General features: G+C 31.1%; 1 protein-coding gene across 3 annotated transcripts in view; it reads right to left on the bottom strand.

Moving 5' to 3' along the window:
- The window catches only part of Rock1 (Rho associated coiled-coil containing protein kinase 1), a 144,104-nt gene that overhangs the window by 75,566 nt on the left and 50,361 nt on the right, over positions 1-18,177 (bottom strand). For all 3 annotated transcript variants that reach the window (XM_076837385.2, XM_076837387.2, XM_076837388.2), the window contains exons 3-9: positions 14,757-14,857; positions 14,105-14,242; positions 12,398-12,573; positions 11,233-11,317; positions 9,885-10,029; positions 9,271-9,409; positions 7,078-7,169 (exon numbers count right to left, since the gene is read on the bottom strand). In XM_076837385.2, the coding sequence (XP_076693500.2) occupies positions 7,078-7,169; positions 9,271-9,409; positions 9,885-10,029; positions 11,233-11,317; positions 12,398-12,573; positions 14,105-14,242; positions 14,757-14,857 (876 nt within the window). The remainder of the gene's footprint in view (positions 1-7,077; positions 7,170-9,270; positions 9,410-9,884; positions 10,030-11,232; positions 11,318-12,397; positions 12,574-14,104; positions 14,243-14,756; positions 14,858-18,177) is intronic.

The following is an 18,177-nucleotide window of genomic DNA, read 5'->3' as shown; positions in this document are numbered from 1 at the left end:
AAAATATATTTGAAGAAATAATGGCCTCAAACCTCCCAAATCTGATAAAAGATGTGAATTTATATTCATATATAATGTAAATGAGGGTCAATCAAGGAAAATGCCAAAATATCCACATAAAAATGCATTATAATCAAATAGTAAAATCAAGCTGCCCTAACTCAAGGCCTTGAAGAAAGATCAGTAAACCTAACTGCGCACATAAATGTAAAAGCCAGTATTATAGTATTTTTGGTTTGTAACAGCTTTTTTCTCCTCACATATGATTTAAAAAACAAATGCATTATGCAATAATCATAAACTTAAGTTAATGAGCATACACTATAAAAAGATTTAAATTGTGACAATGACAATATATAGGGTAAGGACAATTTGTATAAAAGCCATTTTTGTATGATACTAAAAGTAAACTAGTATCAATTCAACCTAGACTGTTACCAATTTAGGGTTTTAAATGTAATCTCCATGTTGACCAACTTAAAAAACATACAGAAAAGGAAAAACACAAAAGGTAGTAATTAAACACTTAAGAAGCAAAAATAAAATACAGAAAGTAGAAAAATAAAAGAAATCTTTCCTTATCAGTATTCACTGTAAATTTAAACGAATTAAACTCACCAATTAAAAGGCTGAGATTGTCAGAATAAAATAAAAAATGACCCAAGAATATGCTCTTTACAGAGACTCACTTTAGATCAACAGACATAAATAGGTTGAAAGTGGAAAATACATTCCATGCAAAAGAGGAATGGCTAGGGCTGGGGATGGGGCTCAAGTGGTAGCGGTTTGCCTAGCATGCGCGGGACACTGGGTTCAATCCTCAGCACCACATAAAAATAAAAAAAAATAAAGATGTTGTGTCCACCGAAAATTTAAAAATAAATATTAAAAAGTTCTCTCTCTCTTTAAAAAAAAATAAAGAGGAATGGCTAAACTGACATCAGATAAAACAGATTTTAAATCAAAACTATTGAAAGAGGCAGAGAAAGACACCACACATTGATAATATCAAGAAAAAGCTTAATATATTAAGAAAATGTAACAATTATAAATATGAACAACACAGCTCCAAAGTCTATGAAGGAAAAGCTAACATGAATTCAGGGAGAAAAAGAACACATAAAGACAAAATCAATAAGAAAATACAATATTTGAACAACCATAAACCAACTAGATATATAATAGATATACAGAACACATTTCACCCAACCAAAGTAGAATATATGTTTTCTCAAGAACACTTAAAAGACATTTTCCAGGAGTGCCTATATATTAGGCCAAAAAGAAGTCTGAATAAATGTAAAAAGATTAAAATCACTTTTCTAATCACAATGGAATTAAACCAGAGTCTGAAAATTTTGTGGAACTCAAAATGTTCTCAAACCACCAAATGAGTGAAAGAACAAATCAGAGGAAGATTATAGAAAACTATTTTGATGAAAATGAAAATATCATGCCAAAACTTATGGGATTCAGTAAAAACAGTACACAAGAGAAAATTTCAGCTGTAAATGTCTATATTAAAAAACAAGAAAGATCTCAAGCCATTAACTTGAAACTAGAAAAAAGTAAATAAATCTAGAGCTAGCAAAAAAAAAGATTATAGTACAGATAAAATAAAGAATGTGAAACCAATAACAAAAGTTAATAAAAAAAATTAAAAGTGGTTCTTTAAAAAGCTAAAAATAAATGACAACCATTTTACTGAACTTAGGGGGAAAAAGACATGAACAATAAAAGTAAGGATAAAGATACTAATCATTTAGGAATAAGAAGTATTAAAGAAAGTACTATGAATGAGTATGTACCAACAAATTATAGATGAACTTGACAAATTCCTAAAAACACCATCAACTAAAACTTTCTAAAATAAAAGTTAGAAATTAGAAGAGACCCAAAACAAGTAAAGAGATTTTAAAAATAGTAAAAAATATCTACAGTCTACACAACATAAAAAGTTCAACACTAGATGGCTTTACAACATCAACCCACCTCAAGCACTTCTAAAAAATAGAGGGAAAAGTTCCTAATAAATTTCATGAGATCAGCATTGCTGACACCAATAACAAAGACACCAAAACAAACAAAAGCCCACAGAGTAATACCTTTTATTAGCATAGATACCAAAAAAAGTTGCAAATAGAACACAGTGCCATATTCAAAGGATTAACATGTCATAAATACAGCCAATTTTATCATCAACTAAAAAAATTTTAAACAGAACTGTACTCTATGACTAAATGGGATTTACAACAAGGTACTTCACCACATCAATTAGTGCAATGTATTTGGTCCTCTATATAAACAGGTTGATTCAACCAAAAGAAGATTGAAAATAACCTTTAAAAAGAACTGTGTCTAAAGATGTACAGACTTTTTTTTTTGTCATTATTCCCTAAAAGAATGGTATTACAACTATTTACTTATAGAGATGAGTCAAAGTATGTTGAAAGATGTGTGTGAGTTCTATGCAATTACTGTGCCATTTTTTTTAAAAAAATTTAATTACAGTTGAACACAATCTCTTTATTTTGTTTGTTTATTTTTATGTGGTGTTGAAGATTGAACCCAGTGCCTCACATGTGAGAGGCAAGCTCTACTACTGAGCCACAACTGCAGCCCTACTGTGCCATTTTATATCAGGGACTTGAGTATTTTCAAATTTTGGTATCTGTTCAGGGTTCTCAAACCAATCCTCCATGGACACTAAGGACAACTATATTACAATAACAGAATAAAGGGAAGAAAAACACAATCATTCCACTTGATGCAGAAAAAGTATTTAACAAGTCTAAAATCCCACAACTACTATCATACTTAATGGTTAAAGACTAAAACCTTTCCCCATGATAAGGAAGACAAGAAAGCCCACTTTCACCATTGCTATTTAACATTATACTTGAAGATCAAGTCTGAATAATTAGGTATGGAAAAAAAAAGTGGTGGTGGTGGGGGACATCTAAACTGGAAATAAGTAAGTTAAAACTACTCTATTCATAGATGACATGATCCTATACATAGAACATCCCAGGTCTGTCATAGTGGTACACAACCTATAAATACTAGCGAATCAGAAGGTTGAGGTAAAGGAGCACAAATTCAAGGCCAGCCTTGGCAACTTAACAAGATCCTGTCTTGAATAAGAAATAAAAAAAGACTGGGGATAGGCTGGGGTTGTGGCTCAGAGGAAGAGTGCTCACTTAGTATGTGTGAGACACTGGGTTCGATCTTCAGCACCACATAACAATAAAATAAGGGTAATTGTGTCCACCTACAACTAAAACATAAATGTTATGGGATGTAATTCAGCGATAAAGCACCAGTAGGTTAAATCCATAATAGCAAAACAAAACAACAAAATTTTTGTGTGTCAAAGGACACTACCAATAGAATGAAAAGCTGGGTGTGGTGGTGCATGCCTGTAATCCCAGTGATTTAGGAGACGGAGGCAAGAGGATTGAAAGTTCAAAGTCAACCTCAGCAACTTAGTGAGTGAGACCCTGTGTCAAAATAAAACAATAATAAAAGGGGGTTGGGGAATGTGGCTCAATGGTTAAGTGTCCCTGGGTTCAATCCCAATACCAATGGGGGGGAGGGAGAAAGGGGGAGAGAAACCCAGAGAATGGAAGGAAAATATTTGCAAACCATGTATCTGATAAGGGATTAATATTCAGAATACATAAAGAACCCCTACAACTCAACAACAAAAACAAACAACCCAACTCAAAAAACGGGCAAAAGACTTTTTTCACAGAAATTTCTCAAGCAGATATGTGGATGGCGAATAAGCACATGCAAAGATGTTTAACATCCCCTTAGTCATTAGAAAAATGCAAATCAAAACCATAATGAGGGCTGAGTTGTAGTCCACTGGTAGAGCACTTGCCTAACATGTGTGAGGCACTGGGTTCGGTTCTCAGCACTATATATAAATAAATTAAAAGTCCATTGACAACTAAAAATATTTTTAAAAAACCATAATGAGATACAACTATATTCTCATTAGGATGGTTACTATTAAAAGAAAATCATAGAAAAGCACAGTTGATGAAGATATGCAGAAGCTGGACCTTAATTCTTTATATATTCTGCCCATGGGAGTATAAAATAGTGTGCTCTAACTGCATTATTTTATAGTGCTCATATTGTGCTTGTAGCATACCAAGTTATTTGGGTCTTTTCACTTCTTTTGTCTCCTATCTTTAAACTTACTCTCTGTCAATTCTTCAATTCTATCTCAAATGAGTGAATGACTAACTTCACAATCTTAATACTTTGTGCCTCTAAATTAAGAGTGAACACAATCAAGAAATTCACAGGAAGTCTGCCAAAAATCAAGAATTTATACCCTGGTCCCATACGACCAAGGAACAAAAGAGTAAAGCTAATTGGCATTATAACCTAGAGATGTGTAAGTGACAAAACTACTAAAATAACTATTATAAAAGAAAGCAGTCTTGCCAAATAAAATTGTATAGAGTCAAAAAATTAAAAGGAATCATAGCTTACATAATTTTTTAAAAATTAGGTTAGTGAGGTCAGTTCAAATAAAACTATTCTTGGTATTTTAGGGGTGAAGTAAAAAAAAAAAGGGTAGGAAGAGTAAGAACAGTAAGTCCTAGAGGCTTCAATATTTCTTTGTCTTTTTCAATAACTATAAAACAGGATCTACTGAGATTAGGAAAAGCTATCAAAATGGTTATTGCAAAACTGTATCAAACAATATATATTTTAAAAAGAAAATAATACTACTAATAAATTACATAACAAACAAATTCAAAGAAACTCTTCAGAGTTCCTTTGATTTATCAGTGAAGTCATTGTTTTTTTTAATAAAAGCATTTACGTTAAGAATATACAGCAATATAATAAAATGTCATTGATTTTGTACTTCCCCAATTCCATAAGACTATGAGATTCACAAGTGAAAAAATTTTTGTTGGCATGATAACTGATGCTCTCCTAGTTCTTCAAATAACATAGTGCTCACCACGTAATAGGTGTTCAACAAATAACTTGTCAATTAAATTGCCTCCATTCCTAATTAATAATCCAGTTTTGAATCCATAAAATATACTGTATTTTTCAGAATTATTTATCATGTGGTTATCCTATTGTTATTTATGCATTTCCTAACTTCATTTGCAAAGCAACTTAAGGCAATTCCAAAGATAATTTAAAAGGGGCCTACAGAAAACTTTCTTCAGATTTATAATTGTATTTGTATATTCTGTTTTCTTAAACTTTGCTAAGAGAATAACTTGAATAAAAACACAAAATTTTACAATGTAACCATTTGTTTTACTTCCTGCTCAACTTTATCTTGGAATATTTTCTCTTGCAGCCTGAAGATTATCATGTCACATTTACTACTGAAGAGGAGGAAGTTCCTTATTTCTCAGCATAACTTTAATACATTCGCCCAAGGTCAAGGTCTTCTTATAGCACTCAAGATAGTCAATCACTCAATGCCATTCTTTGTTGAAGTATAATTTCTTGATTTCCAGAAAAAATTATTTTCCTTTCTTCTTCTTAAGAAAATTTTATAGCTTTGCAAAATATATGGACTATACTTGGAAAATATTTAACTGCTTCTTTTAAAACATTTAACAACTGGAATATTGACTGACAAACCTATATGATCTATTTCTTCAAAGCTAACTAAATCCACTCCCTATCCCACCAAAGAATCCTCACTGTCTAAACTAATTAGGTAGTTCTTAAGACAAATACCTAACTTTTAAAATATATTTTTTGTAGTTGTAGATGGACAGAATACCTTTATTTTATTTGTTTTATTTTTATATGGTGCTGAGGATTAAAACACAGTGCTTCATACATGCTAGTCAAGTGCTCTGCCACTAACCTATAGCCCCAGCCCCAAATATCTAATTTTTTAACTGTTCTAAAACTACCTAGATGAGGACTGAGATTGTAGCTTGCTTACCTAGATGAGGACTGAGATTGTAGCGTGCTTGCTTACGTAGCCATGTAAGGCACTGGGCTCAATCCTTAGCATCATATATAAATAAAATAAAGGTACTGTGTCCACCTACAACTAAAAACATTTTTTTAAAAAAAACTACATAGGTGAGTTCACTCCAGTTATTACTGTTCACTGCTACTGATATAGCAGGAAGTTAGGGACTGCTATACACATTATCCTTTTTCTGAAAAGTAAAAAGGACAAGAAAATTCTGAGGCTTCATAAGGGTAAAAGATGAATTCTTATCTTTCTAAATCTACAAAGATGATGAGAACCCTATTATACAACAATTTTGATTCAACTACCTTGTGCAAGGTTTTCTGCAAATAAACTTATAATTTTAACTTTATTTTAAAAATATAAGGAAATGTTCTAGATTAATTGAAAATTAACTTCCTTACACAGTACTTTTTTCTTTTTTTTTTTTTTTTTGCACCAGGGATTTAACTCAGGGGCATTCAACCACTGAGCCACATCCCCAGCCCTATTCTGTATTTTTTTAAGAGACAGGGTATCACTGAGTTGCTTAGTGCCTCATAGTTGCTGAGGCTAGTTTTGAACTCATAATCCTCCTATCTTAGCCTCCAGAGCTGCTGGGATTACAGGTGTGCGCCACCTCGCCTAGCTACATTATTTTTATATATTAATTGCAAGCTGCCAAGACCCTGATGAAATCAAATATATCACAATTTCCAATACCCTCATAAAATTAAATTCTAGTATTCAGTAATAATAAATTTCCTTATATTTTAAGTTTTAATAAAAATAACTTGCCCTTTCACAAGAAAACACATTTTAAAAGTCAAACAAATAACAATACTACTATTACTTGACTTAATTTACTTCCTCCACAAGGAAACAACAAAGATCAAATATCAAATTACAACTGCTGAGACCAAATTCATTCCACCTGTATTATTCATCTTGGTATCTTGAGTGGGACATGAGGGGAGGAGTTATACAATTTCCCCAATATTATCAAATACTCTTGTTTTTTAGTAGATTAAGACAATTCCCATACAGAACAGGGATGTAGCATCAGATGTTACTTACAAATAGGAAATCTAATGTGCAAGAAAAAAATAACTTACTGTCTCGGAGTGTTTCCCAAGCCCACTGATCATTTTTGAAGAAGAGATGTCGTTTGATTTCTTCTACACCATTTCTTCCTAATCTCACTTCTCTGAAGAAAGAAGAAAAGTAATTAATTTTTGTTATTGTTGTTGATGGACCTTTATTTTTATTTATTTCTTTTTATGTAGTGCTGAGGATGGAACCCAGTGCCTCACGCATGCTTGCCAAGTGCTCTACCACTGAGCTACAACCCCATCCCAAATATTTAACATCTTCTTATAACCTGTCTAGGTTTATCTGTAGACAGAATAATAAACCTGTGCAGATCTGTCACCTTGAAATTATATTTTTAGCATAATTTTCAGCCAAAATAGAGAATAAGCAGAAGACTGAGAACACTAAAGAAATCATTTAAAGAATACTAAGGGAAAATATACAAAAATATAGACTTGTTAATATTCCATGACTCTTGTACTGATATAGAGAATCCAGATGAATCATTGTCTTGCTTCAACAGCATGATGAATAAAACACAATGCATTTTCTTGACAGTTTTCTTCTTATGATTATAAAGTTATGCATTTTTCTTTGCAACCAACAGTTTTCTTTTACACCAAAAAATTCCAGAAAAACATTTTATATTTAAAATTTTATTTTCTAAACTATTCAATATTTCTGACCAATCAAAACCCAATGATTTTGAAGCAATTCCTGACATTGCTACAAAATTCAGAGCTTTAACTGGACAAGGTATTGATTGCTGGCCTTGTTTTGGTGAGCATCAAAATTTTAAAAAATGTGCCTTTAGCTGAATTGGAAAGAGGAACTTATTCTGTTCTCCAGTAGAATACTTATAAACAAAGAGGATACCTGAATTTCAATTTTTTTTATAAGTTGAAGAATAAATTATTTTAGATGTATTATATTATCTCTAAGAAGCTGTCACTGACTCTTCCAGACTGGATTAGAGAACCTCTCTAGGACTTCCACAGTACTTACGACGTTGTATTATCTTTCTGTACTATAAATGCCTAATTTGTTTGTGTAGTTGTGGCCCAGTGGTAGAATGCTCGCCTAGCACATATATGGCCCTGGGTTCAATCCTCAAGGCTACATAAAAATAAATAAAATTTTTTAAAAAGGTATTGTATCCAACTACAACTAAAAATAAATATTTTTTAAAAAATGAACTATTAGAAAAAATACCATGAGTCTTGCTCACTTCCATATGACAATTCCCCCTAACACAGTTCTTTAAATTAAAATGTAAACTTTGAAAAGTCTACCTAATTTCACAGTCTAAAGGAAATAAGGAAATATAAGTTAGTTTTAATAAAAGTGACTTAATTTTAATGAAAATGAATCTTAAAATTGAAAGATATTTAAAGTCTGAAGCCACCCTATTATTTAAATCAATCCATAATCAAAATTAAATGCATTAAGTGTAATCTTATTACTAAGTTACTTGACTCATTTTTATATTTAAAAATAAACCACTACTGAGTGCTTGCCTAGTATGTGTAAGGATCTGGGTTTGATTCCCAGCACTGCAAATACATAGAATAAAATAGAACAGATCAGAACAGAACAGAAACAAATACAAAGGAAATCACAGAAGTATACAAACTATGACATTTTTGTTTCAAAAACAAAGTACATTTATCTAATACTTGCTGAATATAGAAAACATAATGCCAATGACAATGTCGAGAAAAAAGGAGGTAGAAAATGTATATATTTATAGCTTATGCTTTCTCTAGGTACCATCAAATAGAAAATTGGAAAATGCACCATCATTTTTATATAACTATAAGAAAAAAACCCAACTAAATAAATACATACCACTGACATGAGATGCACTCTTGAGATGTTAAAATGTTAAGAAAAATTCTTAGACTCAACAAAATACACTGTCATTCTGATAATTAACCAAGTTAAAAAATTTAACAATTAAAAAGTTATCTGCTCTAGCCCTCAGCAAACACTACGTTATTATCCCAATGGCTTAAGTACAGAAAGTAAGTTGAAATCTAAAATAACAGAGTATATTATAAAATTATACCAGATTTCATTGTCATAAATGCTTTTGGGAATGGGGGAATTTATATTTTATTAGTTCACATGTAGGAGCTTAGATATGATCTTACAAACTGAACAGTAAGATTAGAATTCTTAAGAATTAACAGGAATTCAATGTCAAGATTATTTACCTGTCAGTAAGGAAGGCACAAATGAGATTTTTTGCTTCTTTTGATATGTCATTATCATCAGGGAAAGTTAGTGAATTTTTATGGTTCATAATCTTACTGTAAGTTCCAACCAAAGAATCTGCATAAAAAGGTGTATCACCTGAAAAATTGATAAGGAACATAAAAGCAAAATAAAATACATTTCAAAAAAAATCTATGTTAAAGGAAAAGAGTCAAAGTTCCCTTTTTAAATATGTGTTAAAAAGAAATACACATTCAGGCTGGGGCTGCAGCTCAGTGGCAGAGCGCTTGCCTAGCATGCGTGAGGCACTGGGTTTGATCCTCAGCATCACATAAATAAAAAACAAATAAAAAAAAAAAGGCATACTGTCCATCTACAAATACAAAAAAAAATTTTTTAAAAAGAAAATACACATTTATTATAATAAAAGAACACAAATTTGCTCTAATCCTTTAAATAGCTTTAAAAAACACATACAAAGCAGATTTTGGATCATGTGTATTTCCTATAAACAAAATCAACATTACTTAATATAACAAATATTAATTAGAAGAAGCCAAGCAGTGAGTTTTGGGATGAACTATATTAGGTACATAAAACCCTCATTACTCACCTACAAGCATTTCATATAAAAATACCCCAACTGACCACCAGTCACATTCTCGTCCATAATAACCATCACCACCTTGGGATTTTAATACTTCAGGGGAAATATAATCAGGTGTTCCAACTGCTGTATCACATCGTACCATACCTTCCTAAAAAAAGTAGCAGGTCAAATTTTGAATTAGGATATTAAGTAAAGTGTCAATTATTTAAAATGACTTTCTTCTTAATATAACTGTAAAACTCTACATCTTTGGGCTACTAAAAATAATATCAAAACAATTCAAACTTGAGAAAAACTAACACATAGCTGCTTAACCATCTATATAAAACACATGAACACTATATTCACACTATAACCATATATACTACATAGCATATACACACACTCTACTCAGTAATTTTTATTTTAACACTGACTAGAAAGACATATTGCCACCATTTAATATTCCACCAGTTGTGCCTATATAATGATTTTATCTTAATTGGAGAAAACAAACATATAAGCCAATAGACTGAAGGACTGAAAAATGAAGCACTTTATAACATAAATATCAATTTTACCTTTTTTAAAAGACTAAAAAGACTGTTTAAAATGCTTAAAATGTGAATAAAACATACAAAAGTAGACTATACAAATATAAATGGGGAAGCATATGTATTGGGAAAGGACATAATAGCGTTGAGGACACTGAATATCTCCTACTCCAAAATTATTTGCTTTTTATCAATGCAACAAAATTATAACCAAATGTTCACACAAAAGTTATCATGCAGTGTTTCCTACTAACCAATATAAATTAACAGAGCTTCCTGACTACTTTTCTGTGGTAAATTAAATAATATATACTCTTTCAACTGAAAAGAAAGTGGCATATTTGTTCTTTTGACTGTGTATATAAGTTATTTATTATATAAATAGTGAGCATGCATATATTTTTAGACTGACTCCTAAAATAAGCAGCAAAATCTTTTCTACATGTTAACAGAAAGCAAATAAAACACTAAAAAGCAGACACATTCCTGAAATTCAATTTTTATGGAAGTCTAATTTTAACAATAGTGTAAGTACTTAGTGACATTTAAGCTAATGCCATTTCTAGTTACCAGCAGTGTATATTATAGAGTTGTTATGAAGGATTTAGTAAATCTGGCAATCCACATTTACCCTAAATAGACAGGAAAAATAAATCGCTAACAAGTTACCAATACAACATTGAAACCATGGTATTTAGTTCAACAAATACAGGCACATCAATTCTGGGCAAGTCCAAATATGGTTGGTGAATTCTTATAGCATTTTCTAAAGAAGCTTTTACTTTGAATTAACAAAAATTAAAGTGTAATTAAGTAACCTTATTCATCTTCATACAAGTACCAAAATCTGCTAACTTCAAATGTCCAGATTTATCCAGCAGCATGTTATCAGGTTTCACATCCCTAAGGGAGGAAAAAAAATAGCAGAATATTTCTGAAACAGATCAGACACTAGTGAAAATTATGAGGCAGTTATTTTAGGTCAAGTAATCTCAATCTATATAAGGTCAGCTTTGATCTACATGTGTTCCCTATCCACATCTAGAAATTGAATTTTCATCAAGCAAACTCCTTTGTATTTTAATGCCTTAAAAGAAGACAGACAGACACACACACACACACACACACACACACCATAGAGCTTTGATTCTTCAATCATTTGAGAAAGATTAACCACCAAAAATATCACATTTGAAAATATAAAAGGTAATTGAAACATGTAAGATAGGTAAGTACATAAATAACACCAGGACAGTTTCTAAGTCATTTTCATTTTTCATCACTGACATGCAAATACAGCAGAGCAATTGTATATGGGATTCAGACAGTGTTTGCAAAAAAATGATATTGTTCTAATGCATAAATAAGACCTATTAATCAAAAGAAAGTCAATTTATATTAAAAAATTAAAACCAAAGTAACACTCCAGCACATACTTTATTTTTTTTGGGGGGGGGGGGTACCAGGGATTAAACTCAGGGGCTTTCAACCACTGAGCCATATTCCCGGCCCTATTTTGTATTTTATTTAGAGACAGGGTCTCATTGAGTTGCTTTAGTGCCTCACTGTTGCTGAGGCTGGCTTTGAACTGCCTCAGCCTCCCAGGCCATTAGGCTTACAGGCATGAACCACCACACCTGGCTCAGTGCTTACTTTAGAAAACAATTATTACTTTTCAAAATACCATTTAAAAACTATGTAATCAAATATAGTATATATATATATATATACATATAAACATAAAATATACAAATAAATATATAAAAGCTATAAAATCAGATATATAATAATGATATTAAAGAATACATTCGTATCAACATTAAACTAAATACTAAAACTATCATTTCTAAATGTCACTCATGTCACATGGGAAGAGACTAAGTAAATTTAGAGTAGAAAATATTAATCAAATAAATCAAAGTTTCAGTTCTTTTTAGCTACTCCCTTTAGCAAATGAAAGATTTAAAGCATTTTTATCTTTACCTATGAATAAAACCCATGGAATGGATTGCATCCAATGCAAGAACCACTTCTGCAGTATAGAATCGTGCCCACTTTTCAGGCACATCATAGTTGCTCATTAAGTTTACAAGATCTCCACCAGGCATATATTCCATCACCATGTAGAGATATCGATCATCTTGGAATGCATAAAAAAGCTATAAAATGCAAAAAAAACAAATTCCTTAGAATGAAGTAAGATTGTTTCATTAAAAAACTAACAAAATACTAATGTTAATATTCAAGTAAAATAAATTACAGAACAGTTATAAGTACAATTTAAAAAAAGACAAATGCCTCACAGTCTGCTGTATATTCAAAAGAACTATAAACCTTTTTCTGAAGAGTTAAGTCACCTTTTCCTTCATAACTTTCTTTACTCTGAATTTTTTATATAATAATTTTTTATTTATAATAGTTTCAATAGAGAATATACAAATCTCTTAAGCAAAGAAATATAGTACCTCTTATTTAACTTGTGCATTAGTGAACTGTACTATTAAATTTATATCAACACCACAATTCTCTAAGAAGTCTTTGATAAATCAAGCTACAATTTCAGCTGTTCCTTATTAGCAGCTTGGCTCTGGCAATCTGTGACCACAATTTCTTCCAGAAGAAATAAAGAACTAATAAACCTTTCTTGACTTTCATACCTTGCATTCAGTCAACATCTGGATACCTGGCAGTTAAATAATTAACAAATGTTCAATGAACAAAATTATGAATTAATCTACAACTTGGGGGTACACCTAACAGCAATTATATTCCTGGACTGTTAAAAAATGATTGAACATAGGAAGCACTTAGTGCAACAGATGCTCAATATGTGATAGCAGTTGGTAGAAGTAATAGTAACAGTTAACAAAGAAATAGGAAAACAGCAGCAGCAAAAGACTAATGAGAAAAAGTAAAATCCATTAATAAGAAACTGGCTAGAATATTAGGCATAAATGTATTAGGTGGCCACATAAATTATGTCAAGTAAAAAGTGCAAATTTTTAAAAGAGCACCTTCACTAAATACTAGAAATTTAGAATAAAATAAGCTCCAGAGAAAATAATACCTAATATACCTAGCTGTTTAAGATCTTCATATTTCCTTGTTTTAAAGGTATTTAATGATTTTAATTATAGATTTATTTTAATTTTAAGAATATATTTGGGAGAGGCATGAGAAACTAAGTGGCATTTCATGACTATTCAAGATTAAAGTATACAATAAGAGAATCTTATGTTTGCCAAAAACAAACAAACAAACAAATAAAAAACTCTTAAATTTCAGGGTGGGGTTGTGGCTCCATGTTAGAGTGCTTGCCTGGCATGTGAGAGGACCTTGGATCCATCCTAGCACCCCATATAAATACATAAGTAAAACAAAGATCCATCGACAACTAAAAATAAATAAATAAATAAGATTTGAATTTCAATATTAAAGTATCTATTTAAAGTATAATATACTTTCCTCAAATCAAAGCAGTTATTCAAATTCTAAAGAAACCATTATTTTGCCTTGGTCTTTTTAGAGATGATTCAACTAAATTAAATTTTATGATTTAAATAACAACAACAATATATTAGTCAATTCTATAATTGTAAAAAAAACTACTACTGTTCTATAAAATAAGTTTCTCAGATATGTTTAGTTATAAACTAGAGCAGTAATAATCAAATAGTAGCAAAATCATACCTGAACAACCCAAGGACTGTTAGCAAAAGCCATGATGTCCCTTTCTTCCCAGAAAAAAGCAGAATCAGATCTCTTAATCATTTCAAATTTGCTGAGAAGCTTCATAGCATATACCTTCCTCGTAGATTTATGCCTTACCTTTAAAATTGAAAATAACAAACTTTTTTTGAATACTTAAAACTCAATGTTTCACAGAATATTTAATATTTTAAAAATAATTTATTATTTATTATTTAGCATTATTTCAGCTATTTTTATTTCTTCTATTCTGCCGAATTATCCCAATTAGCTAATGACAAGGCTTTAATTACCAGAAGTAAGTAATGTTAGAAAAACTTTATTCCTTATAGCACAGCATATTTGCTACGTATGCTACTTTATAAAGTTCACTACTCCATAGTATTTTAGATAGTCTAATATTAGAGCAAAAATTTCTCTTCTTATGCTTGAGATCTTTTTGTTACACATGGGTGCTCGGGGAGAACATTTTCGACTTACTGCTAGACTTAGTTCAAGGCTTAGGAAAGAATCATTAGAACAATTTAAAGCAAGAATTCTGTAAAATTAATATTTTCCCAAATATACATGTTAAACACATAGGATTTTTTTATTTAAAAAAGTTCTCTATAAAAATCTCATTAAAATAACCTACCAATTGAACTTCTCCAAATGCACCTCTACCAATCACCTTCACTACTTCATAATCTTCAGCTTTCATTCGTAAATCTCTAATTTTATTTATTGTGTCTTTATCTGTATGAAAAGAAAAGTATATAATTTTAAGTCACTAAAGCATTATAACTAAACATCACTTATAATACAATTCTTGAGGGAAAAAAATGAAAAACAAAAATTTCATAGAATGTTTAATGTGGTAAGATTTCTTTCCAAAATAATTTCTGGAATTGCTCCACTATACTATTAAAAGTTTTTATTAAAATCAAACAATAGAGCTGGCCATGGTGGTGCACACTTTAATTCTAGCTACTTCAGAGGCTGAGGCAAAAGGATCACAAGTCTGAAGCCACCATCAGCAACTCAGCAAAACCCTACTTCAAAATAAAACACATAAAGGGCTGGAGATGTAGCTCAGTGGTATAGCATTACTGAGTTCAATCCCGAGTATCACACACAAAAAAAAATGTTTTTTAAATAAATATTACACTATGAACAAAGACTAAACATAATTCACTTATTCATTTGTGGTTATTAAGTAAATATCAAACTTGAATTTAGGGAACATGAATAGATAACATTAGATTCGTGAAATAAAATTTTCTTTTTATTAAGTTAGTTTTGAAGACTCCTTAAAAAACATATAAGTAATTTTAAATAGTAAAGGCAAACATACTAAAGAATCTAAATGAATTTTCCAACTGGCAATGTTTAGTTCAAATTACTACATTTCTCTATTAGAACCTAGATTTTAACTTAAAATATACAATGGGAATAATTGCATTTATTTATATAAACTTTTCATGCTATAAACTATAATAATTTACATATCCCTACTGGGTAGATATTCTAATTCCTAATTTGGTCACAGATTAAAATAGAGCTATTTTAATTCACATGGGTCTACATTGGCATGAGATTACATGAAAAAGTTTCACATATTTCAGAGCTGCACAAAATTTTTTTTAAAAAAAGCTATTAAACTTGAGCTCTAGTTCACAATAAAAGTGCCAGTAATATTCTTGTCTCTTTTTAAAAAGGTACATTAAAATTCAAGCATTCACATACATTATGACTAATACACCCATCAGAGAACAAATTTCCACACACGGATAACATAAGTACATTAATAACATAAGTACATTTAATTCTGGGGGTTATATACCCATTACAAGATGCATTACAGATAGCAACAATAACCAATTTGTTGCACAAATATTTATTTCTACTACATATCAGGCTCTAAAGTATTCACTGAAGATACAGAAAGGCAACTTTAAAACCTAGTTCCTGCTCCCAAAAAGTTCAAACTCTAAAAAATGAAACAAACAATGAAAAACAATCCCAAAAAAATGTAATAAGGGAGATAAGCACAGTTTTTCAAGTCCTAAGGAGGATACTTAATTCAAGCTTGCCTTGGAGGGAGATGGATAAAAAGGTTTTCTAGAGATAACACCTAAAAGCTGTCTAAAACAAAGAGCAACAGTTAGCCAAATGAGAAGGAATAAAAAGTAAGAACATTCAGGTGGATGGGCAATAAAACCAAAGGCACAGTGGAACTGTATATAAGAAGTTCTCTGTTGCTGAGTATAAATCAACTCTGTAGTAAAGATGGCGAGCCCAATATTGGTTAAAGAGTTTGAATCTTCCCTACAGTTTATAGGTATAGGCCAGTACTTATAAACCTATTATTTAATCATAAAAATCTTTTTCAGATTAACGTTTAAAGCAGCTCAATATTACATGTCATCAAAAAAAGTGCTCTGCTTTGGAAAATATGGCGAGTGAGGGATGCTAGATAGGGGCTGAAGTCTCTTATACTTTATGAAGCCTCTTATACCTTAGTCCCTTGCTGGGAACTGAGAAGTGCAATCTGAAAACCACTAGCATGGGTTGAAGGCCATTAAAAAAAAATAAGGCAAATAAAACAGTCAAACATTTCAGCTAAACTACTCTGGAGAAAATGTAAAAGATGAATTCAATAAGGGCAAGACTGGAGGTGAGGAGAATTTTTAATTATATTGGTGAAATAAGAAAGTCTTGAACCCAGATAATGTATTACATAATAGTTCATGAGGTTGAAAAAAGATCCCTGGCTCTAGTTACTTGAGGCTTAGAGCCATAAAAAGATTATAAAATCTTAAGGAAGACTGCAGACAAGACATCTAAAATCCAACATATCTTTCTCTGTTCCACTGTCTTTGATTTTTAGCTTATCCTAATACAGGCTTACATGCTAGCAAGTGTAAATGCCTCTTGATTGATGATGGCTTTCAAACTCAGAAGTTTCTGTGGCTCTAGTTTTCCTAGTTTACCTCATCAAGGGTCCACTCTAGAATTAATCAAGGACTTAATGGCATAGTCTAACCAACAGCCTTTGGTTTCAACATTGAGGACTATTTATCCACATCCACCCTAATCTCAGGATCTTAAAAACTGTTTATTGGAAAGTAATAATGTAGTAATAATAGTATCCTTAAGCCTAAGGATACTATTTACAGCCTGATCTTCATAAGTGTATGATTTATTTGAGGTAGAAAATAGTGTAATTAGATGCCTTCCAAACCTATCTTAGATGACTGGATGTTACCAGATATCCATACCCCAATGCATGAAGGTTGGGCTGGGTTTTAGTTGAAATCTGGGATTGTTAAGAAATATTCATTAATAATAGTCCCATTTATGTTATTTGGCACATGGCTTTCCTAAATTCAATTCTGTGTTTCCTGACATATTGACGCCAATCCCAAATTGGCCAATTATCCCCAATCCTTCATCAATAATTTTCTACCTCTCCTTTATCTGAACAATCTCTGGGAGCTTGATATTCATACTCAGTCAGCCCTGGGCATTCTAAGACATGATTATAAAATGGTTGCTTATTATTGCTTCATTTTTCACAACCAACATAGGCTTAGACTTATAATCACAACTGATTATAATATAAATAACTTATAATTAATATCAAAATACTGGGATCAGAAATAATTAAAAAAGGAAGAACATTAAGGATTAAAAGACAGCAGCAATGATTTTTTTCCAAAGTCATTTCAAGCAGCACTAAGAAAATTGCCTTTTACGGAGTAGGTTCTGAATAAATAGTTGTCTAAATATGTTATCCTTCATTCATATGTCTTCCTCACACAGAGTTACCTAGTAAGTTGATTTGTTTTATTTTCTGTTTGTTTTTACCCCTCCAGATGTACCTTCTTTAGTCACTTTAAACTCATAGTGCCTCTTCAAATAACAAGTTTAGGAAAATAACTCAAAACAGAGTCTTCTTTTTCAACTGACAACTGATTTTGCTCTTAAGCCTTCAATTGTTTAACCAACTGTTCTTGCCCAAAGACTAATCTAATTTTAAGTTTATAATCATAAACATAAAGCTGGCCCTTAAT

This window comes from Callospermophilus lateralis, chromosome 17 (genome assembly GCF_048772815.1).
Source record: "Callospermophilus lateralis isolate mCalLat2 chromosome 17, mCalLat2.hap1, whole genome shotgun sequence".
In the NCBI taxonomy this organism is placed as follows: domain Eukaryota; kingdom Metazoa; phylum Chordata; class Mammalia; order Rodentia; family Sciuridae; genus Callospermophilus; species Callospermophilus lateralis.
Note: the sequence above shows the minus strand (reverse complement) of the source record. Positions and strands in the feature narration are given on the sequence as shown.